Here is a 25,689-nt window from a genome sequence, read left to right on the forward strand (position 1 = left end):
GAAATCCATATACTGATGAAATCATAGGTCTAGCATACATACACACATGCACACTTGCATGCACACACAGAGGAATACATATGCACACGTCTTTTTTCTGCTGCTGGAATACTTAGTATCCAAAAAAATTCTCTATGATTAAAAGTATCAAATCTTCATTTAAAGAGAGAATTTCCTTAACATGACATATTTAAACCAATAAAATCCAACAAAATCAGAGAACCAAATCAAAAATGTGTATTCCTTTATATGTATATTATATATATATATATATATATATATATATATATATACACAAAATAGTATGTGTATATATATACATATATATAATTATAGGTATGTCTGTCTATATAAACAAACATATTAATCAATAATATATGTGCATAATATATTATATATTATTATATGTTATATATTATTATATAACATGTTATATAATAATATAATATATTATCTATTCACACAATTCCCCAGTGTCATTTCTATTCTCTGAGATTATCATTAAATTTGTTAGATGAACAGAAATTAATTCCCCCTCTTTCTTTGGGTAAAAAGCACTTGAATTATTGTCAGAAACCCTTAGTTTTAATTCTAACTGCAACTCACTACCTATGAGACTTTGGGAAAGAGTTTCCTCTTTAAAATGAGGGTCTTGGTTCTCTTCTCTCCAAGTATCTAAACAACCTTCAGGTTCTAAAGTCTAGGATAATATAATTGTATGATAATATACATTTTAGTTCCTTGTGGGATATGATAATTTGGAGCCTTCTTCTGGTCCTAATACTTGCTAGAAATAAAAATATGGACTAATTATCCTTGGCTACCTAGTCTATAAAATAAGGTTGCTGAGTTAAACTGAAATGCCACATATAAATGGAATTAAAAAAAATCATATCTACTTTGCTTCATTTTGTGGGTGATTAGTTTACAGAATTTAACTATTGTATCTAACTAGGGTCCACATTTATTTTACTCTATCCAAAATATCATAAATAATAATAATAAATATTATAAATATCCAAAATTATAAATTCATAGATAGGCTTTCAGACATTCCATGAAATAAAATGTTTGTCAATTATTGTTATTTTATCTTTATTATATCATACTATCATTAAATACTCTTCTTACAGAGGTAAATGAGAGGGGTTACCTGGAATTCTGTTTTTGCTAGTTTCTTGAAATCAAGTAACCATATCACTTGATACCAAGTTTCTTTTTCCCATATTATTTTCACAGAGTAGTTGCTCTCTAGAAGGAATAAACAGACTCAATAGTTTCTCTGTTTTCTTTATTATGAAATTGCCCTCCTGTAAATTAGAAAATGTTTCTGAGGTACATGTTTAGCTATAATTGTTGCCCAACTGGGGCTTATATTGATAAAGCTACCAGGGTAGCTCCAGTGATTTCCAAGTTCTTTCTTGCTATAATTGTTCCAGGAATTTTTAAGTCATGCCTTCTTTGATGTGTACTTGTAGTTGATTATTGATTTTCTACTTGCCTTTTCATTCCTTGCATCTTTCTATTGAATCACAAAGATCACCCAAGAGGTTGATCTGTCATTCAGTTAGTTCTTGTTGACTACCTGTGATGCAGGGCACTATAATAGTATGGGGTGAGGATAAAAAGTAAATGGAAGGTCATCAAATTCTTACTTATCAGAGGATGAGTCATCTGCCTTACAGTGTAAATGAAGGCCAGTTTAGCTAGATCAGAGTCTAGCAAAGGGAATAATGTGTCATGGAGTCAGAAAAACAGATTGGAGCCAATGAGTGAAGGATTTTAAAAGCTAAACAGAGAAATCCCTCTAAATTTTTCTAGATGCAATATGGAGCCACTGTAATTAACTGGGTAGGGGGAAGTTCCAAGGTCATATCTCAAAATTATTTTGGCAGTTCAGTGGAGAAAGGATTAGAATGGGAGAAAGACTTTCTTTGGATATATTGAAAAAGATTTAAAAAATGAAATAAAGTCATTGGATTTATCAATTGAAAGAATATTGGTCCTTTGGAAATGTGAGTGGTAGGTTGAAAGCTGGATTTCAAGAAATTGACTTATGAATGGATGGTGAAGAAGTAGAGATTAAACTTATCTTCTATTACACTTTCTAGAATTTTGATAAATGAGAGGAAGGAAATGGGATCATGACTTATGAAATATTGAAGTTCAAAAAGGGAATTTTTGGTATATAAAGAAAACAAGCACATTTGTAGGTAGATTGAAAAAGGAGACAGTAGAGAGAGTGACATGGAAGATGAGAGAAAGCATGATCAATTTTTTTGCCACCTCTTTCAATTAATTATGACTTAGCAAAATACTGGACAGGATGGAAACAAGGGAACAATGAATGAATGAGAATTTATAAAACATTTATTACATGTCAGATATTATACTAAATTTTATTATCAAATTCTTTACAGAAAATACTATATTATTTGAAAAACCAATGTAGCTGAGATTAGAAGGGAAGGAAAAAGTTGGGAGACATTTTTATATCCAGTGTTTCTGAAAAAAAGCCCTATTTCTAAAATATATAGTGAACTGATTCAAATTTAAAAAATATAAGCCATTTCCCAATTGATAAATGGTCAAAGAATACAAACAATTTTCAGATGATGAAATCTAAGTTATATATTGTCATATGAAAAAATCATTACTGACTAAAGAAGTATAAATTAAGACAACTCTGAGATATCATTGTACACCTCTCAGATTGGCTAAGATGACAGGAAAAAATAATGAAAGTTAGAGGGGGGTGTAGGAAAACTGAAACACTAATACATTGTTGCTGGAGTTGTAAATTGATTCAATCATTCTGGAGAGTAATTTAGAACTATGCCCAAAGGATTATAAAATTTGCATATTCTTTGATCCAGCAGTATCTCTACATTATTTATATCCCAAAGAGATCATAATGAAAAGGAAAAGGACCTAAATTAAAACATTTTTGCACAAACAAAATCAACAGAAACAAGATTAAAAGGGAAGTACAAAATTGAGAAAAAAAAATTTAGAGCCAGTATTTCTGATAAAGGACTCATTTCTAAAATATATAAAGAACTGTATCAAATTTATAAGACTATAAGTCATTCCCCAATTGATAAACGGCCAAAGGATATGAACAGACAATTTTTATATGACAAAATGAAAGCCATATATAGTTATATGAAAAATACTCTAAATCACTATTGATTAGAGAAATACAAATTAAAACAACAATGAGATATCACCTCACACCTCTCAGATAAATGTTGGAGGGGATGTGGGAAACTAACACATTGTTGATGAAATTGTTAATTGATCTAAACATTCTGGAGCACAATCTGGACCTATACCCAAAGGGCTATAAAACCGTGCCCCTCTGACCCAGAAGTGGCTTTACTGGGTTTGTATCCCAAGGAATCATAAAGGAGGGAAAAAGACCCGCATGTGCATAAATGTTTGGAAAAGCTCTTTTTGTGGTAGCAAAGAATTGGAAAAGGAGTGGAGGCCCATAACTTGGGAATGGCTGAAAAAGTTGTGGTAAAGGTAATGGAACAAATTATTGTTCCATTAAAAATGATTAACAAGCTGATTTTAGAAAGGTCTGGAAAGATTTACACAAACTGATGCTGAATGAAACAAGCAGAATCAGGAACACATTGTACACAATAACAGCAAGAATGTACAATGATAAGTTATAAAAGGCTTGCTTCTTCCCAGTGGTTAAATGATCCAAAACAATTCCATTAGAATTTGGGCAGAAAATGCCATTTGAATCCAGAAAAAGAACTAAGGAGACTGGATATAAATCAACATATGCTATTTTCATCTTTTTTTCTGTTTTTTTCTCTTTCCCATGGTTTTTCCCTTTTGTTCTGATTTTTCTCTTCCAACATGATTCATAAAGCAATGTATTGTTAAAAATAAAGAAAAAAAGAAAAAAAAAAAGGAAAAGGACCTACATGTGCAAAAATGTTTTAGTAGCCTTTTTCATAGTGGCAAGGAACTGGAAACTGAGTGAATAACCACCAGTTGGGGAAAGGCTGAAAAAGTTATGGTATATAAATGTAGTGGAACATTGTTGTTCTATAAGATATGATAAGCAGGCTGATTTCAGAAAATCTTGGAAAGACTTGCAAGAACTATTGCTAAGTGAAGTGAGAACAAGATTATATGATGATCAACTCTAATGGACTCTTTTCAACAATCAGGTGATTCAAGGGAATTTCAATAGATGTGATAGAAAGAGTCATTCTCATCCAGAGAGAGAACTATGGAGACTGAATGTAGATCAAAGCATAATGGTTTCAGCTTTTGTTATTGTTGTTTGCTTGTTTTTTCCCTTCTCCCTTTCCCCCCTTTTGATGTGATTTTTCTTGCACAGCATGATGAGTTATGGAATTATGTTTAGAAGAATTGCACATATTTAACTTATATTATTGGTTTACTTGCTGTCTAGACCAGGGGGGAAGAGGGAGGGATAAAAATCTGGAACACAATGTTTTGCACAAGGTGAATATTGAAAACTATCTTTGCATATATTTGGAAAAATAAAACAACTATCATAAAAATATTTTATTGGTTGATTACGATTTTCAAAGGTAGAGGTAGAAAATGAAAGATTTGAATTGTTAAATAAAGGGTTTAACTCATTATCTGAGACCAGAAGAAAAGAGAAGAGAATGAGTAATCCTCCTTTTATAGATTTTAATGTCATAGAGGAACGAATAGTAAATTCATGGTAGATAGCTTTAATATTCTTATAAAATAGCAATTGAAGTCATCTGCTGAAACAAAAAAAAAATGTATTGGAAGTCTAGGGAGTTTAGGAAAGGTTTGAAATAACCACAATGATACACAGTTTAGAAAATAAAGAAATGATGCATTAGAGGATTCTCACAGTAGAATGTAAGTTTCTCCTAATAGAATGTAAACTCCTTGACGATAGAAATTATTTGGATTATGTCTTTGTATTTTGAAGACCTAGAATAACATTGTTCCTTGTGCATAATAAATGATTATTTAATTGAATCAAAACATGCAAAATTTTCCAATTTCTTCTTTTACTTCTCTATTCAATCTTTTCTTCAAGAATTTAGCATAGAAGATCTTAAAGGAAGAAAATCAAATCTATAAAAGATCTGATACATTAGATAAAAGAGATCTTCTCACCTGAGCTACAGTCTTGTATTTTTCTCATCTAGAAATCCCACTTGAATGTTCTGCTGAATAACATAAACTCAGCATATACAGAAGCTGATCAAATCATATAATTTCACTATCTTCCTCTAGATTTGCAACTCTACTTACCTATCCCATCTTTTATCAATGAATTTATTAATTACTACACAAGGAAAGAATTGGATGAGGAACATGCAAACAAGTCTCAGATATTTTTCTTAATGCAAGTGGATTATGACTAACCAATGTATAGTGTTACAACTAGGTTGATTAAATTATTACTAAACCATCTAGAATCAAGAATTCCAATGAAAATCAAGTTGGTGTTCTCCATTTTTCTCCCCTCCCAGTAGTAAAACATTTCTCCATAGTTTTATTTTTTCAAGTCAATAAAACTTAGTTTCCTGATGGATCTCTCTAGACATATAAGAAAATAAAAAAAGTTCTAAGCAGTGGATTCCATATCCCCTGCTTTTCAGAACCTCTAAAACACAGAGTGAATTTGTATATTATGACTTTTTTCCTCAATCTAAGAAAACAGACTACTTAGAACGTAATGTCCTCAGCTATGGTTATGTGATTCTCGCAAAAATCAAAGACGGTGTGGCAAACTTTTTTTTTATGAAGGGAATAAAGGGGATGATGACATGGCTGGAGACATTAAAGATAGCATATCTCAAAGACTGGGAAAATGATATACTCAGAGACAAAGTTGTTTCTCAAGCTTCATCTTCTAAATTAACTAAGGCCTAGCCAACTATTAACAATTCTTTTTTTAAATTTAGGATCATCATGTAACTAGTGCTTAAATATAACTGAAACTGTTGTAAAGTTACTGACAGAGTTTGGTGCATAGGGGCAACATTTCCATTTTAAAAAGTACAAATTTCCCTTTGCTTATTATTATTAATGTTATGTAACATTATTGTTATGCTTTATTTGTGTTAACTCTTATTAATGTCCTTTACCTATAAAGCAAGGGTTCTTTACCCTGCACTACCTAATAATAATAGCTGACACTAACAGAGTGTTTTAAAGATAAATTTACCTGAGAATATCTTGTTCTATTATTGCAGTATTAAGGGTGAGGAGAATATGATATGCATCCTAAAAGCTAGAAAGTCTTATGACAATGAAATATCACCTGAACTCCGTCATGAAACATGATAGATGTCAGAGTTCATAAAATCATTTGGTCAAGGAAACTTGGACAAGTGGACAAAAAAGTATGATACTATGTATATTGGTGCCTTGTGATAATTCAAGTCAGTGGCACTTATACATCAAAGAATTGGCTACCCAATAAGATTTTATGTCAAATTGATTCAGGGTTTTTTTTCTGCTGGTGACAAAAAAATCTAGATATTTTATACTAGTTTCAGCATAAATTTGAGATATCCTATAAAATTTTCATATTGTCATTCTACTGCCAAAATAGGGTCCTGAAGATATATTTTAACATGTTTAAGATAGATTGGATTACTTGCCATATAGGGGAGGAGGTGGGGAGAAAGAAGGGAAAATCTGAATCACAAGGCTATGCAAAGACCAATTTGGTCAAATTATCTGTGCATATATTTTGAAAATAAAAAGCTTTAAAAATAAAACAAAAACAAAATAGGATCCTGAATATAAAGGCAACAAGAGACCTATGTTGCCTTGCAGCTTTCCGTTATAATTTGCACTATGACACTAACTTGTCATTGTTAATAAGAAGTACCAAATTTAATGATAAATTTTCTAGAAGTATTTTACTCACTATCCCAGAATTTTGCTTTCATGTAGTAATGAACAAGACATGTTGCCTATAGACAGTACTAAAGTAACAGATATTTGAATTAATCTATATATTGTAGAGGTATGATGTCCTTTTAGTTATTTGAGATTTTCCACATTATGGCCTTGATAAATAGAACAAGTCATGCCTTGCTTGGGTTATATAGAAAAATTTGGAGCAAGGCAATTTTGCTCATATGCCACATGCCTTGGTGTACTTGAGGAAGATATATTAAGCCCAGGTTCTACTGTGAACTACAGATACTAAAGACATTAAAGAAAACCTGCTGACTTAGAAGCAACTTTTTCAATTTCTAGGTCCTGATCTCAGAATATGAAAATATCATCAAAATTTGGTTAGAAGAGTATGGTTATTAAAGATGCCAGGTCCTGGAATAAAAACTTACTATCAGAGAAAAACTGCTAGGAAAATTAAAATGCAATCTAATAGAAACTAAATAAAAATAAACATCTTCCAAGCTCTAAATGGGCACATGACAGACATAAAATGTGATATAAATAAATTTGAGGATCAAGGAAGAAATGACCTATTAGATCAATGAATTAGGGAAGAGTTCATCAGTAAGCATGGGGTAGAGAAATCACAGAAGACAAAATTGAACATTTTGATTACATAAAATTAAAAAGCTTTTTAACACAAACCTAATCTATCTAAAATTACAAGGATACTAAGTAACTGAGGAAATATCTTTGTAAAAAGTTTCTTAGATAAAGTTTACTTCTAAGATACTTAAGGACTTGATTAAGAGACCTTCCCCCTTCATAAATGGCTTAAAGATGGAAACAGACAATTCTCAAGGGAAGAAACTCAAGCTATCAATATTCATTTAAAAATTAGTACAAATAAATAACTAATAATCAGAAAAATGAAAATCAAAATAACTCAGGCCCTTCTTCATATCCATCAGAAGTCAACATTAACAAGAAAAAAAAAAACAAATCAAATGTTAAAGGAGCAGTGAAATAAAAGGCACAATAAAGTACTGGTGATGGAGCTATGAATTGGTCCAGCCATTCTGGAAAGCAATTTTTTCCCATTTCAGTTGATGTTACCACTATTATCATATATGCTCAAGTCTGAAATTTGAGTTATTTCTAAATCTTCCCTTTATCTAACCCCTCACATTCTATCAGCTGCTAAATCTTATCATTCTTCAAAATTTATTTTATTTTATTGAATTCTTATTTTATATTCTAAACATTTACAGACCATACATATCCCTCCTTACCCCTTAATCTCTAAATAGTCACTTGGAAAAAAAAGTAAAAGAAGTAAGCAAACATAACAATACACTGACTTCACCTAAAAGTGCATATAATATTCTGGAGCATGCTCACTTCCATATTAAAAATAATAAAATTAAATGTATTTTCTTCCCCATCTGTCCCAACTACTAGAATGAGAGAGAAAAAAGTATTCCTTGAAACAAATATGCATAATTAGGAAAACAAAAAAAAATTCTTTATTGTCAGGCTCTCTGTCTCTTTTTCTGCATATGTGTGTATACACAAATATGTATGTATAGGTATACACACGCACACACCCCTTAAATCTATTTCCTCTCTATTTTTTCAACATCTGGCTTTCTTTCCTTTCATTATACTCTTGTATCACTCTAATTCAGTATTTATTGCTTCTTATCTAATATATCATCACTGACAAATTAATCCTTTTCACTGATCCTTTTTACTTTCCTTTCCAGTTCATCTTTCATGCTATTGCCAAAATGGTCTTCCTATCATAAAAGTCTGATCATGTTACTCCTCAAAAAAAAAAAAAAGGCAATTCCTCATGGCTTTAAGTTAACAATAAGCTCTTTAGCATGTTAATTTAACAATAAGCTCTTTAGCATATCATTCAAGACTCATTTCTCTAATGTATCTGAGTGCTTTACATATTCTACATAGCAGAAATACTTTTGGTTTATTCTTAATCTCATAAAGTTTTCATTCTATTGGAGAGGTAACAACATACATATATGTGTGTGTATAAAACATACATAACTGTACACACATACATATATACACCATACATATATACAAGATGTACATATACACACACATCCTATATATACACACAAGCAAGATATATACAGAATAAACTGGGAAGTAGTCTGAGAGGAAAGACACTAAGAATAAAGACATCTGGAAAGGTGGAACTTTAGCTGAGACTGGAAGGAAGCCAGAAGTTAGAAATGAGGAGGAGGAACATTTCAGGTATGGTAGATAGTTAGAAGAAATGCTGAAGAGTTGAAAATGCACTATCAAGTCACAGGAATGGTAAGAAGTTCTAAATCAATTCTTTGCAATGAAGGATGCAAATACATGTATACCTACATGCAAATTAAACAACTTCCCTCAAGAAGTTTACATCATAATAGCAGATGCAAAAGTATATCCAAGATACATATGCAATAAATAAGAATTCATAGAGGTGGAGCATATACTAACAATCCAGGGGAATCAATAAAGGCCTCCTAGACAAGGTGGAGTGTGACCTAAGCTTGGAAAAAAACTAAAGATTTTATGAAACAGGTGAGAAGGCAATGTATGGAGGACAGCCAATGAATCAAATTATATAATATGTTTAAAGGTGCTCTGCACACTTTAAACACTCTGTGAATGTCAGCTATTATTATTAGGTAATGTAGGGTAAAGAACCTTTGCCTTATAAGTAGAGGACATTAATAAGAGTGCAGCCTTCATCACTACTTAGCTATAAAATGAGGAAAATCATTGAATTTGCTATATATCAGTTTCTTAATCTATAAAATTGAATGTTGATGCTCACACTTCCTTTCAGGGTTATGAGACTCAAATGAGAGTGGAAGTAAAATATATTCTAAAGAAATATATAAATGTGGTTTATTATTCTCTCTAATCTTACGCTCAAACACTGTTACAAAATAAGTTCCAAATAGCCCATTATTTATTAAATAACTATGAAAAAAAATTCTCTTAGATACAGTGTATACAATAGAAGGCAAGTACCTTGGGGGATTATTTTTTATTTTGTCTTTTTAATCTCTAAGACCTACCACATACCTAATACATAGAAAAACCAGTATTATGAATTGAAATGAATTATTGAATCACTCATTTAATCAAAGGCATAGCCATTTTAGCCATGGCTACATTTATCTTTCATAAAAACTCTGGCTATCATTAGACTATTATGGTAGCTTTCTTAAGAAAACCAACATTCCTAATATCCTTCAGCTTCTGAATATTTTTAAGAATGAAATTCTATAGACAAATATGCCTGAAGGCATGTTTCATTTAATTTTCACTCTATCCATCTTCCACATTCATGAGTATTCAAAAACCTCCACCTCAAATGTATCAAATAACCTTGAAATGTTGCATATGCAACCATATGGTGATAGCTCAGTTTCAAATTCACTCATTTTCAAATTCATTCATCTTTGTCCCTCAATAAGATTTTCTGTTTTTCCATTGATTTTTTCAATTCCACTTGCATTTCTTGACCTTTAAGTGTTATATTTAAAACAACATTTGGTAATTTATATGATCTTATTGTCAACTATGACTTGTTACATCATAGCATAGATTATCACATTTCCATCTACAGCTCCAAAAACTATTCAGCATCCAAAAGGTATGTATATTTTATTGAAATGCCTTAGATTATATCTTATTTATGCATTGGATTGAACCAAATACCTACACATTCCAGAATACACAGAATAACTCATACTCTTTATTATAATATATTTTACTAAGTTTCATGTGGAAATAGTTTTTTTTTTGATTAAAACACATTTAATTTATGAGTCTATATAGAAATCAACAAAAAAAATTACAGAGTTGAAGGGCAACTCTTTTAATGATGCCATTTATTTGGTTTTCATTCTCCTTTATGATTTCCAAATTGCTGTTTATTGTTGGATTCTAATTGTCTGTGTAGAACTTCAAGTGTCTTTGCAGGGGGCATCTTTATGAATAGAGTTATAATTACTCTCCCTACAAGCCTGAGATAAGAAAAAGGCAGGCAGTTGCTAGAGGAGCTTTCCCACAGAGTTTTGCTAATGGTGACAACATTCCAGTCCTGGGCTTTTTTAGACACATCCCCACTACAAGTCTTGTTTGCTATTATTTTTTCTTTGTGAGTGTCTGAAAACCTATCTTTTCTTCTCATTGAATAGCAATTCCTCACATTTCTATGGCACTTTAGAGTTTACAAAGTGCTTTTCCCCTCTCACAACAGCCCTGTAAAGTATGTAGTCTGGCTATTATTATCTTCATTTTATGGATGAGACAATGGAAGCCTCAAGAGTTTGAGTGACTTGCAGGGGTTGCACCTCTAGCAAGAGAGCCAGGATTAGACACAGATCTTTTGTGACTCTGAATTCAGCATTCTATTCACTAACTATGCTATTCTTTGGCCCAAGTTCCTAGAGTTTGCAACTAGCTACTACAATTCATCTGTTAGCCCACCTTCCTTGTGGGATGAATACCTTTTGGACACCCTAAAGAAAGTCCTTGGATGCTCTCAGTCAAAATACCTATATAATTCTATTAAATTAGTATTCCAATTATTTTGCTCATTCACAGAATCATAGACATTCTTTATAGTCAGTTCTTTAAAACTATCTTCTTACTAACATAATCTTTACATAGATACTAAAGCAGACAAGAAAACACTTAGGATCTCAATACAAGATGAAAAAAAATACAAGCATCATTTAATTTCAGGAGATTGGAATGCCAGCTTTATTTCTTTCTCAAAATCCTGGTGTCAGAATTTGTAAAATCTTTCTACCTTTCTTATGTCTTTGAAGTAATTAGACTGGAATCTTACAGGTAGCTGATTTGATTATAAATGGGACCACTATTTTGCTTCTACTGGTTGAAAGTATTTTCTATCACTTTTTCAAATTGTCATCTCTGTAATTACCTGCGTGTTCTATCATCCTAATTTCAAATGGTCCATCATTTATTAAACATCACTTGGGTAAAAGGCACTGTTAGCTAGTATAGATTTAATAGAATGTAAGCTCCTTGGGGATAGGAACTATTTTTTTCATTTATCTTTGTATCCTAAGATCCAAATACAATGTATGGCATATGTTGCTGTATGGCATATGCTGCTATTCTGTCATCTCAGTCATATCTGATTCTTCATGATCCTGATATGGACTTTGAGCATACATGTTAGGAAGAAACCCAACCAGTTATTATCAGATATTACCAAGTCTCAGACTATCCTGTTTGTATAGAGTGATTGTAAGGACAGAACTCTTTATCAGGCTCCACTGTCTCTCCCTATGACTTCTGGGAATCTTTAAACAATCTTCAAGATACTGATCAACATATCTTTAGACAGGTTTGGGACCTGTTCTGCTAAGTACATTCCATTCGGCTCCTTCTTGATTCCTCTCTCTGAGCTACCAAACTCTTCCCTGGTACTTCCCCTCCTCCCCTGAGATTCTATTTTCCTTATTAATCTGCCCATGGTCTACATCATTTTTACTGAAGCCTTTTTGGGTTAGCCTACCACAGTGCTCTGTCTTGTGGTATCTTTCCTTTCATCCCACCTCATGGGTATCATCCTACCCTCATGCTTCCTGGTGTCTTTTCTTCTTGCTATAGCTAATTAATCCTTTTAGGTACTAAACTCCTCTTTGGATTTAGCTTGCCAGTCAATGATATGTTTATAACTCATAGTATAGTTCTTTATTAGTATCTTCCAAACTCCTTTCCTTGGTAATACCATTGCTCTGCCAAATTTATTTCATATTTACCACTCTTAGTATCTATCCATCTCTTCATTTTGTCTGTAACTTCTTCTCCTAACTAAATATCCCCTTTGGCAAAGATTGGCCATTGTGAATTTGTCACATGTTTATTTCATACTAGGAATTGTTGCACTGACCTCATCAATCCTATCTGGGATGTTTTTGGCAAAGTTACTGGAGTGGTATGCTTCTTCCTTTTCCTGGTCATTTTACAGAGAAAAAACTAAGGCAAACAAGGTTAAGTGACTTGCCCAGAATGATACAACTAGTAAGTGTCTAAGACCAAGTTTGAACTCACAAAAATGAGTCCTCTTGAGTCAAGGTCAGGCAGTCTATCCACTGAACCACCTAGCTGCCTTTGTGTGGCCTACAGTAAATGTTTACAATGTTTGTTAGATTGGATAATATTAGTTTTGCTTTTCAATTTCTTAGTGAGCATTTAAAAAGAATCTACTATCTTTTAGGTACTAAATCTAAATATGCAGACATGAAATTATCTCTGCCTTTAAGAAGCTTACATGACATGATATCTACAATATCTAATAGAGTTCTATACACACAGTCGGTCCTTAATAAATTGTGGACTTCTTGGAAACCTGTTTCATTAAATTAGATTCATACCATGAGTTTGTATGAGTACACAGATCTTTTTGAAGCCCTTCTTTTTAGTTATAAAAAAAAGTCTGGGACTCCTAGGAGAGTTAGTTATTAGCTTTAATATTCTTTTACAATTATCCCTATGTTCTCTCTGATGTTTTATTTCTTATACTATGCCTTTGAGAAAGGGAAGGCAGTCATATACACTCAAGGGGTATTTAAACAAAGCCACTTTGCTTGGACTATATACTCTATTTTGATAATTAAGAGCAAAAATTTAACTTTAAGCAGCAACTCCAAGCCCTGTATCCAAATTTCAGCAAATATCATAAATCCTCTAAAAAAGTCTTTAAGCAAACTATTATTTTAGGAATAGGAGGAAAAATCAGACTAGTTTTGATCACATTTATAGTTCTGAGGGCAAACTACATGCTATTCTCAGGCTTTTGTGACTATTTATAACAGGTGAATCAGACGTTTAGAAAGATTTTTTTTTAGAAAATGACTCAGTTATGGAAGGATTCGTAAGTAGTTCAAATTCTGTGTATTTCTAACTGTTTACATGAACAGCAGGTGGCTCAGAAGTGTCTGACTAAAGTTGAGTGTCTTGCTGGGGTGTTCCCAGTAGCCATTTAAAAGACACTTACTGAAGTGTCACATTCAGAACAGATAATGGTTATTTAGTGTAAAAGTAGTGACAATTGCTTCATGGCAGCAGATATAATAGAACACCAAAAAATTATGACCTTCACTCAGGACAGAATAATAAATGCTTGACTAAAATGCAAGCCTCAAAATTCATACCTTGCAGTAACAGGGTCCTATACAAGGATCCTCATTAGTGCTTCCTATCCCACTACAATTGCAAGGCACACAATCAGGATAACCAGTATAACCCCGAGCACACCGATCACATCTGACTCCTCCAAAGCCATGTTTGCAATGGCAAGATCCAGGGAACAGACCTAGGGAAAGATCAAAATAATATCAACATAAATGGACTTGACCCATATAATCTGAAATAAAAGGAAATCATCATAATTCTGGTTTGATGTCTAATCAATTTATGCAGATAATGGCAACAAAAGAAAGGCTTTAAAATGTGAAAACATAGTAGTTGCTAGAAATAGTGTCCAAGGAGTTTGATACATCAACGTCAAGGAGAAAGTTACCTATAGTTCATCCTCCTCTCAGAGAAAATTAAACCTCCCAGGATAGTGGGGGCCTTAGCAGTTGTTGAGTACAAGAGTCATGTTATCAAGATCCCTTTCTAGAATAGATTTGAAAATGGGAGGAGTGTGATCTATAGCAAAGAGTCTTCTGTAGCTGCAGTCTGAGAGTTTTTAGTTAGTCTCCCAAGAAAGAATGATTTGACTCAGTATACTGCTCATGAAGAAACAGACAAATCACAGCAAGAATGCTTTGCCAACCGATGTGGAAAAGGAAGGAAAGAGGATATGGATGAGATTTGTTTACTTCTTTTATTTGTTTCAAAACTGAAATGTCAAGGATTCTTGGTAAATATAGTGGCAATTTTTTTTTTTTTACCTTAAGAAATTAATCAAAAGAAAAAAGAAAAGCAAAAAAGGGGATTAATGCGTAGGCATAACCTGTTCTTTGTTGAGTCCTATTAAGTGGTTCTCTGTACAAAAAATTTGCAAGGCAATATACATATCCATATACGTGGATATGCATATTCCAGTGCAGAATATTTTAATGGCATCCTCCTTACCATTATCACTATTTTTCTCTGTGTTTTGGAAATAAGAGATGAGTTGGCCATTAAAAATCGTGAAGGATGTCCCACGAGAAAAGGATTTGTAGTTATAGGACTTGGATTTGAATCTCACTTTTGTCACTAATTCTGTGATAATACTTAGAACATAATAAGTACTTAAATGCTTGTTGACTGATGAATCAGTTTAATTCTTTGAGCTTCATTTAATTCAAATGTAAAGTGAATTGGTTGGACTAGATTTCTAATTTTCTTCTGATTAAAACTTCTAATTTAACATAATCTAAGAAAAATCATCTTTTTCTATCCCCAAAAGTTCTTTAAGTGCTTATGTTTTATCACTAATTTTGACAAATGTTCATTTTAAAATAAAATCAACTCAAATAAAATTTTTAAAAAGGTCAACAGAGAAGTATGCTTGTATTATTATATAGATAAAAGGGTATTGAACAAGAAGTCAGGAGACTTGGGATCTAGAATCCCAGTTCTGTCACTGAGTTACCCTGGACAAGTGAATTCACTTCTCTAATGCTGAACATACTGCAAAATGATGAACTAAATAAAGGTCATTAATCCTCCAGAGAAATCTACATTTTTAGGGAGATAGAAGAGTCACAGGAAACAAAAACAGAAACAAAAACAAAACCGTGGACCCAAACCACACATAAGAAAGCATGGATTGATGATCACAATTTGCATTTGTTATGAAAAATGACACCAACTCAGTAAAAATCCATTCTAGTAAGCAACATAAAGGGAAAAAAAGGTGGAGGCAAGACTAGATGTTTTTGAAGTCTATAGCATTTCTCCTCTAATTTATCAGGAGGAAATTTGGCTTATTAATATAGGACTACTTAGCTTTCCATATGTTAGCTAATAATGAGTTTTTATACATGTATGTCATTTAAAGTTTCCAAAGCATTTAAAATATTATCATATTTGATTTCCTCAACAACTTTGTTATGTACTTAGGTGGCTAAGTGGAGTGCCATATTTGTTGTCAAGAAGATCTGAGTTCAAATCTAACTTAAGACATTTAATGGCTCTGTGACTCTGGCCAAGTTACTTTATCCCTATTTGCTTTATCTATAAAATGAGCTAACGAAGAAAACAGCAAACCACCGTACTATCTTTGCCAAGAAAACCCCAAGTGGGGTCAAATGTCAGCCATAACTGGAAAATGACTGAATAAAAGCAAATAGATTCAGAGAAACTTTACGACTTTTCCTGAGTTATTCCTGTAGTAATTGTGCAGGGCAGGATTAAAACTCAAATATTCCTGATTCCAAGTCCAGGATTTATTCACTATATCACTCTGGCCCTTTAAGAACATGTATCCTGTACATAATATTAGCTTAGTACAGGGAGGAATCAGATGGAGGTTATCTTTTATCAAAAGCCCTTTGCACTAAAATTTCTTTTTTCTCTACTTGTTTAATTTAATCTAAAAACTACCTCTTTGACTGATACTCCTGCAACAGGAAATAATCATTCCATTTTTGGTTCATGATTAGAGACAAATTTACGTTATGACTTATGAAAGGTTTTGCTTATCTAACTCATAAAGTAGTTTTGAGGCATTAGTGCAATAGCATACTAGCATATGCTTGCATCCAAAAATAGAATCATAAAAAAATAATTTATCTTTATTCAATATGACATTAGTCTATATTTACGGTCCAATTCTACCAGCCCTACTGTATAACTAAAGACTATCACTGTCTTTGGAGTATAATCATCCCCCCCCCACACACCTTTTTTTTTTAATTTTATTTATTTTTGTGCTGAGGTAATTGAGGCCAAGTGACCCGCCCAGGATGTCACAAAGCTAGGAAGTATTAAGTGTCTGAGACCAGGTTTGAACTCAGGTCCTCCCGAACTCAGGGCTGGTACTCCATCCACTAGGCCACTAACTCCCCTCGCCACCCCTCACCCCCATAATCATCTACTTGAATTGAAATAATAACCTGGACAATTACTCTTCTCAGTACTCTTTGCTCTATAGTTCACAATGAACCTTATTTCCCCTGAAAAAAAAAATGTTACTGTACAGAAAGAAAAACAAAACTAAACAAAACAAAACTTGGGATTAGAGAATTCCATCTGTCTATTTCCATATGCATGACTGTGAGCAAGTCCCCAAATCACAGAGTTGAAATGATCCTGTAAAAGTCATCTAGTTCAACTCGCATCTCTTGAAATATTTTCAACTAGTAGATCTCACCTGAAAGTCTACAGTAAAGGAGAATTAACTAATACCTTGCATCATACTCCTTTTTTAGGTACCTCTTCTTATTTGTCAGAAAGAATTTCCTTGCCTTAAGCTGAAAATTATTCTCTCTAATTTCTTTTACTAAGTCTATCTTCTGTAACCAAGAAAAACAAGTGACATACCTCCAATAAGTAACAACCCAATAAAATTTTGAAGACAGTTATCATGTTTCTCTTAGGTATTTTATTCTCTATTCCAAGCTTCTTCAGTCCTTTTTCCTGATCCTTACAGAATGACACATTCTCAGTCTTCTCCCAAGCCTGGCCATCCTCTTTTACATTCATCCTAATGTACCAAAGTGTCATACCTGACTGAACACTATACTTCAGATGCCCAGTAATGACCAGGGTATGCTGTAGCATAATTTTTACCTTTCTGTGGACACTATTCTAGTCCAGGATTAGCTTTAATTTTTTTTTTTGCTTCCACTTCATTAATAATAATAATAATAATGGTGATGCACATTAAGCTTATAGTTGGCCAAGATTCTCAGATATTCTATCATTAAACCTGTTATATAAGCCATATATTCCCTATATTGTAACTGTGCAATTTATTTTTAAAATCTATTTCAATTATATCCATTGTTCTGGCATGTATACACACATATATACATACCCACACATATATATTTTAGTGGGTGGGCTTTTCTCAGCTTTTTGTCATTTGTAAATTCGATAAATTTGATTCCTTAACCAAATCATTTATTCAAATGACTAAAAGCAAAGAACCTGGAACACTCTAAAATATACTTTCCTCTGATATGATATTTATCCATTAATGATTTCTTTGGGATCTAATCAATCATCCAGTAAGTTCAGGATTCACATAACTATACCAAGTTACTATACCCTTACTTAGTTCTAAGCTCTTTATTTTTACTATAAGGATGGTATAGAGGACACTTTATATAAAAAAAAAATACTTAACCTCTCTGAACTTCAGTTTTGATCATAAGGCCATAAGATTTACAGATGGAAAGGACCTTGGAGATCATTTATTGCAATGCTTCATTCTATACATAAAGAATATTAGATTCAGAGAAGTTAATTAACTTGTTTAAGTTCACACAGTATGAGAGCACAGAATGAGAGTTTGGGACTAGATGATCCTATCTCTAGAATGTCATGATTATTTGCCTCTTGCTGGCCTTAAACTGCTAACTCACTAAAAAGGAAAAAAAAAAAAACTTTATATAGTTTTACAGAAATAATTCATTATACTCTTTCTTTACAATATATTAATTTATCTTTAAAGGGATAATGGAAGAATGAACAAATCTCTTTAGATCTATCTCTTATACATCCCTCCAGAGATATATTTTAGCATTTAATATATTTTAGGGATTATCTTTGATGTTGATAATATATTTCCATTCTCAGCAGCATCTGAAATGCCATCTCTTTTGAGAAATTTTTCCTAATATTCCTGGGAGCAGAAATTCCAAATTCAACCTCTTTCCCACCCCAAATGTTCCATTAATACTTTATAACATCTTTATAGAAAATATGTATATACTGATATATATAATAGGGCCTCTTTTTTTATTTCCAGCCCTTAGTTCAGTACTTGTCCACAATGCACATTCAATAAATGCTTATTGATTGACAAAATGTATTTCTTTCCGTGCTTTTTCTTTTACATTTATCTCCACATAACCATTCTTTCATATATGCATACACATACACAAATATACATTTATTATGTAAGCATGTCATATACATACAAATATGCATACATGTATATGCTTGTTATATGTAAAACTATTATTACATATGAAATATATATAGATATATGAAACAGAATAATACATTCTTTAAAAATATTTAATATCAGGATCAGCTAGATGGCTCAGTGGATAAAGCACTAGCCCTACAACCAGAAGCATTTGAGTTCAAATCTTGCCTCAAACATTGAATACTAGCAGTGTGACCCTGAGCAAGTCACTTAACCCCAATTGCCTCACCCCACTCCCTAAATATTTAGTGTAGAATTATAGACTTAGATATGTAAGGGATCATAGGACCATAAAAAAATAATTTTATAGATGAGAAAATTAAGATTGAAAGATGTAAAAAAAAATTTTCCCAGTGTCACCAGTAAGTATCTCTGGCAAGACTAGAACTTAAGGCTTCTGGATTCTAACTTTGCTGTGCCCCCAGTTATCTCCATACTATCATATTAAAGAAAAATCAGACTTACTTGGCTTCACTCAAAAAAGCAAAATTTATCTATGATAACTGTTATTTAGCATTATTTAGAAAGAATGTTCTAACCATTCAGAATTCCTATATAAATTTTAAAATATATTTTTATTTAATTCATAAAATATTTTGTTGTGTCTCAGTTTCCATAAATTGTTCTGCCTCAGGTTCCATAAATTGTTCTGCCTCAGTGTCCCTAAATGTTCTGCCTCAGTTTCTCTAATTGGTCCTGCCTCAGTTTCTTTAATTGTTCTGCCTCAATCCCCTTGGTTGCAACCCCCCCCCCCTCCAGTTTCATTAAGAGTCATATAACTCAGGGCTACTTCTACTTACTCTAAAGATATAAATTGCTCAAGATAAGGGAGAGTCCAGACTTCCTGGCTCTAAGCTGGATACCTCTTTAACTCCCAGTTTGTTAGAATTTATGGTCCTATACCCCAACCTGGCAGAACCAGATTGATGGTTCCTGCCTGGAGATTCCTACTCACCAGAGTTTGGACTCCCTTCCCCTCCTCTCCCCACTCCCTACCCACCATCTTTGTTTAGCTACTGTATATAAATATGTCATTGAGAATTTGCATTCTTTGCTGGATGCTTTGGATATCAGACAAAGCACAATCTCGCCCTCTCAGAAATTCAAATAAAATTATTATAACTCTCTGATCTCTATCTTGCCTCAGTTTCTCTGGCATTACAATTTGCCAATTACATTTTTTAAAAATTTAACTTATTAAAAAAAGGCAAAGTTCCAAATTCTTTCCCTCCCTATTTGTACCTCACTCCTAAGGAAGGCAAAAAATATAGTGATGATTATATATGTGAAGTTATACAAAACACATTTCTATATTAGCCAAGTTGCAAAAACAAAAACAAGAAAGACACAAAACCCAGAAAAATACGAATAGTTAAAAAGGAAGCTAAGTCTTTTTCATTTGGTCATCATTACAATATAGCTGTTACTGTGAACAAAGCTCTTCTAGTCATGCTTAATCCACTTTGTATGAGTTCATTTAACTCTTCCCAGATTTTTCTACTTATCATTTATTACAGCACAATAGTATTCCATCATGATCAATAATACAACTGGTTGAGTCATTTTCCAGTTAATGGGTATCCTCTCAATGATCAAATCTTTGCTACTACACAAAGAACTGCACTAAGTATTATCCTATACATATTTCTTTTCTTTGATCTCTGGAGATATAAATCTAGTTCTTCTATTGTTGGGTCAAAGGCTATGCAAAGATTGATAGTTCTTTGGATGTGGTTCCAAATTCTTCTCTGCATAGTTGGACCTGTTCACATCTCTACCAAGAGTACATTAATATCCCTGTTTTTTTCATGTTGCTGCCAGCATTTTATCATCTTCCTTTGCTATCATATTAGTCAATCTGATAGTCATGAAGTAGTATCTCTGAGTTGTTTTAATTTGCATTTTTCTACTCTGTAGTAATTTAGAGATGTTCTTTTAAATCTATTTGTGTAAAACAGCAATGCAATTCCTTACTCAAAAATGATGATCCAGAGATTTCTCAAAGTGAAGATTAGAAAAGTTATTAGAATCTCGCAAGAAGTGTGCAGTCTTCTCACAAGAGTCGCAGAGAAACAAGGCCAATTTTACAAAGGCTAAGAGATGATTTAAATAGTCAAAAACCACAGGAACTCATGATCCCCTCCCCTCAGCTGGTTACTTTTTACTGCCTACTCAGATGGAAGTAGCAAAGGTTTGCTAAATTCTGGTCAAGCCAATATAGTTGACTTATTGTAGGTGTTTTGCCTAAATTTATGGTGGTCAGTACAACACACACACATTTCACAACAATGTCTGCAAATGCTTGCTTGAGCTGGTATGAGCACTCTAAGGTTTGCACTGTAATGCCGGAGAAACTGAGGCAAGATAGAGATTAGAGAGTTTTTAATAATTTATTGAAAGGGAAAGATTGTGCTGGGGGCATGATGCCCTCAGGGCTGAGGTTCAAAGTATCTAGCAAGGAATGTGAGTTCTCAATCATATTTATATACAGTAGCTAAACAAAGGCAGTGGGGTGGAGTCCAAACTCTGGTGAGCCAGAATCTCCAGGCAGTAACTATTAATCCAGTTCTGACAGGTTGGGGGGTAGGACCATAAATTCTAACAAACTGGGAGTTAAGGATATGTCCAGCTTAGAGCCAGGAAGTCTGGACTCTGCTTTATCTTGCGCTTAACATTGACAATTTATTACCTCTGAGTTATATCAGTCTTTTTTTTAAATTATAGTTTTTTTATTTACAAGTTATATGCATGGGTAATTTTACAGCATTGACAATTGCCAAACCTTTTGTTCCAACTTTTCCCCTCCTTCCCCCCATCCCCTCCCCCAGATGGCATGTTGACCAATACATGTTAAATATGTTAAAGTATAAATTAGATACACAATAAGTATACATGTCCAAATAGTTATTTTGCTGTACAAAAAGAATCAGACTTTGAAATAGTATACTATTAGCCTGTGAAGGAAATCAAAAATGCAGGTGGACAATAATAGAGGGATTGGAATTCTATGTAGTGGTTCATAGTTATCTCCCAAAATTCTTTTGCTGGGTGTAGCTGGTTCAATTCATTACTACTCTATTGGAACTGATTTGGTTTATCTCATTGCTGAAGATGGCCACATCCATCAGAACTGATCATCATATAGTATTGTTGTTGAAGTATATAATGATCTCCTGGTCCTGCTCATTTCACTCAGAATCAGTTCATGTAAGTCTCTCCAGGCCTTTCTGAAATCATCCTGTTGGTCATTTCTTACAGAACAGTAATATTCCATATAACACAATTTATTCAGCCGTTCTCCAATTGATGGGCATCCACTCATTTTCCAGTTTCTGGCCACTAGAAAGAGAGCTTCCACAAACATTCTTGCACACATAGGTCTTTTTCCCTTCTTTAAAAATCTCTTTGGGATATAAACCCAGCAGTAACACTGCTGGATCAAAAGGTATGCATAGTTTGATATGAGTTATATCAGTCTTAATGAACCAGAGAGGGGATGCAACTAAGGGGGTTGAGGCAGAACAATTAGGGAAACTGAGGCAGGACAATAAAAGGTAACTGTGGTGCAACAGCACAAAGAATTTCATTTTTTCCAAAACCATCAGACCTTCATAAACTAAAATTTAGGTTATAGGTTCAGTCTACCTTAATGAGAAACCACATAATCTCTTTCAATAAAGAAATTTATTTAGAGGTAAGTAATCAATTAAGTCAGAGGGATTAAAGATTTCTAAAATAACTGAGACTAGGTTTTATCTCAGGCTTTCTCAATCAGCAAACAGAGATAGCTAGTTTGGAGACTTCTCAAATATCTCCACCCATTAAATAATTAGTTAGGTTCTTATCTAAGTAGTTGAGTAAAGGTCAAGAGAGTTATGATAGGTATTTCTGCTGGAAGAGGAAGTCTTTGCTCTTCTTCCCAGAACCTTAATGATTAACAAATCCTTGGTGCTGAGTCTTGAATTATCACAATTATTCTTCTGAGAAGTTTCCCGTTTCACTCATATTGATGGCATTGAATTCTTCTGAAAACTACCTTTTCATATCATAACTTTTGGGCATTTATTAATTGGTGAATGACTTGTACTCTTATCAAATTTGACTCAGTTCTGTTTATATTTGAGAAATAAGGACTTTATATAAAGACTATTGTAAAATTCCCTTCTCCCCAGTTCCTGCTTCCCTTCTAATTTTGGCTATGAGTTTTGTTTGTGTAAAAACTTTTTAATTTCATCTTATCAAGACTAACCATTTTGCTTCCCATGATCCTTTCTGTCTCTTATTTGATCATAAACTACTGTTATATATATATATATATATATATATATATATATATATAGAGAGAGAGAGAGAGAGAGAGAGAGAGAGAATGAATTTCTTCAATCATACCATAAATGCAAAAATAACATCTAAGTCTAATGTGGAATAGAAAATAGGGATCAAACCTATACTCATATTGACATAGTGAATTTCTAAATGATGAAACTTCTATCAATGCAGGCCAACTGCTTTTCTGGAATTTAAAATTTGAGAAAGTTGCCTAGAGCAAAGATATCAAACTTGCTGGCAGTTAACACCTTACCTCCAATACTTCAATTCAAACTAAATTAGAATATAATTGGGAGATATTTAATAAAATAAGCAAAAAAAGATAAAGAAAACCTCCTAGATAATGTTAATGTATGGCTTTCTAAGGTAATTTATTTAGTTTACAATACTGAGAGGTTAAATGAATTTCCTCAAGTCATAAAGCCAGTTTCATCCCCTAAATAATTTAGCACTTGTGATATCCACAAACTAATATTTTTATGTCAATTTATATGGTCTTCCTAGTAGAAGCAATAAATATTTTTTTCAGATTTCATTCCCCTAACTAAAGTTTTACTTTCCTCTTAAGTTATTATTGTATCTCTAGAATATATTTCTTACCTCGTCTAGCATGGTTCTCATCCTTAACACAGATTTCATTTAAAGATCCAATTGGATCACAATAGCATGGTTGGCATGGTCTTGGATAATTGGGTAATATCTAAAAACAAAGAGATAATAATTATTAAAGAATTTCCACAATGGCAGAAAAACCAATACTTAGCAATTCCTAACACTTGAGAAGCACATCAAATTTTCACTAATATTTTAGCAATGCATTTTTGAGGTTGTTCCTTATAATCATAGCATGATAAATATAGCAAACATTACAGGAAGAAATACTTTTAAACACGTAATTCTATTTTAAAAATTATTCATTGATAACTTATTTTACCATGGTACAACAAAAACTTGGAGAAAAGTTTAACCAAAATTGGGGTCCACAAAGATTTTTACTAAACTGAGCATTTTCTCCACTTGTTACTAAATATGTCAGTGTCACACTGATGATGAATAGTTCTAAATGCATTAAATGCATGAGTCTTCATTTCAATTCTTCAGAAATATTCTGTTTTTCTAATGGGTGATTTATTTTATATCTAAACCAGGCTCTGGGCCCATATTCATTTGCATGGCTACATTATATATTATTGTTTCTAAGTATATTTTCCAGATGGAATAACATAGACACAGGAAAATTGAAATGACATGCCTAAAGTTATTCAGTGACTGGGACTACACAAAAGGAAAAAAAAATTCCAGCAGACATAACTCAGTATATACCTAAAATTATTTTTTTTTTAAATGGAAACTTGTTTGGCATTATAAAAGATAACACTTGACACATCATTTATTCATTAGGCCACATCACTGATTTTAATGACAATCCTTGTCTACCTGATGCTAGTCCTTTGTAACTTCCAGTTGCTGGTTAAACAAATGTTTTATTAAACTGATATTTTTGGTCTTCATGACAAGTCATTGAGTATAATGACCTTTTCCTAGACAGAAGCATGGGCATTCACTGCAGTATTGCAGTAAGTTAAATATGTAAAAACTACTACATGTGGGAAAAAAACTGATCCATTGTAACCTAAATATTTTGGACAGTTCCTATAATATTCTAGACACTGTTGAGTTTGGAATGAGTTAGGCACATACCTCCTCAAAAAGAAAACTGATATTCAGAAAATCACGTCAGATTATTAAATAAGGAAGATGGTTATACAAGGTATTTGTCCCAGGTATTTTCCAGGTCCATGAATCCATATGTTCTTATGATTTTTGATGTGATGATTTATAGAGAACAGTTGATTATTACCTTCATTTTTAAATTTTAACACAGACATTGAGATGTTTAATACATGAATTTTATCTTGGGATACAACAGATTTATAATGTTATCTAGTTCTTAAGTTCTCTTCTCCAACATTTTCTACCAGCCACTTCCTCTCAGTTCTTTAAGCTCATAATTTGTGAACGGAAAGAAAATTGCAATTAGAGCAATGAAGACCTCAGTTTGAATCCTACATTAAATACTTACTGATAGAATGGCATTGGGTACATGAGTTTTCCTCTTCCACAAAGCGAGAAAAGTAACAACACCAAACCTCACAAGATTTTTGTTAGGATCATATGAGACAACTTACATAAAAGTGTAACATCTTTAAATATGATACAATGTTAGCTGTTCTTATCATTATTCAGAATTAAATATATATCTATAAAAATGTCCTGGGAAAAGCCATTATTTTGTATTG

General features: G+C 32.7%; 1 protein-coding gene across 5 annotated transcripts in view; it reads right to left on the reverse strand.

Annotated features, from left to right (window-relative positions):
- LAMA2 (laminin subunit alpha 2) overlaps positions 1-25,689 on the reverse strand; it is a 747,833-nt gene that overhangs the window by 368,329 nt on the left and 353,815 nt on the right. For all 5 annotated transcript variants that reach the window (XM_023503203.2, XM_023503202.2, XM_031964285.1 and 2 more), the window contains exons 9-10: positions 23,990-24,089; positions 14,121-14,281 (exon numbers count right to left, since the gene is read on the reverse strand). In XM_023503203.2, coding sequence (XP_023358971.1) covers positions 14,121-14,281; positions 23,990-24,089 — 261 coding nt within the window. The remainder of the gene's footprint in view (positions 1-14,120; positions 14,282-23,989; positions 24,090-25,689) is intronic.

The sequence above is a fragment of the Sarcophilus harrisii genome, chromosome 4, assembly GCF_902635505.1.
Source record: "Sarcophilus harrisii chromosome 4, mSarHar1.11, whole genome shotgun sequence".
Classification (NCBI taxonomy): domain Eukaryota; kingdom Metazoa; phylum Chordata; class Mammalia; order Dasyuromorphia; family Dasyuridae; genus Sarcophilus; species Sarcophilus harrisii.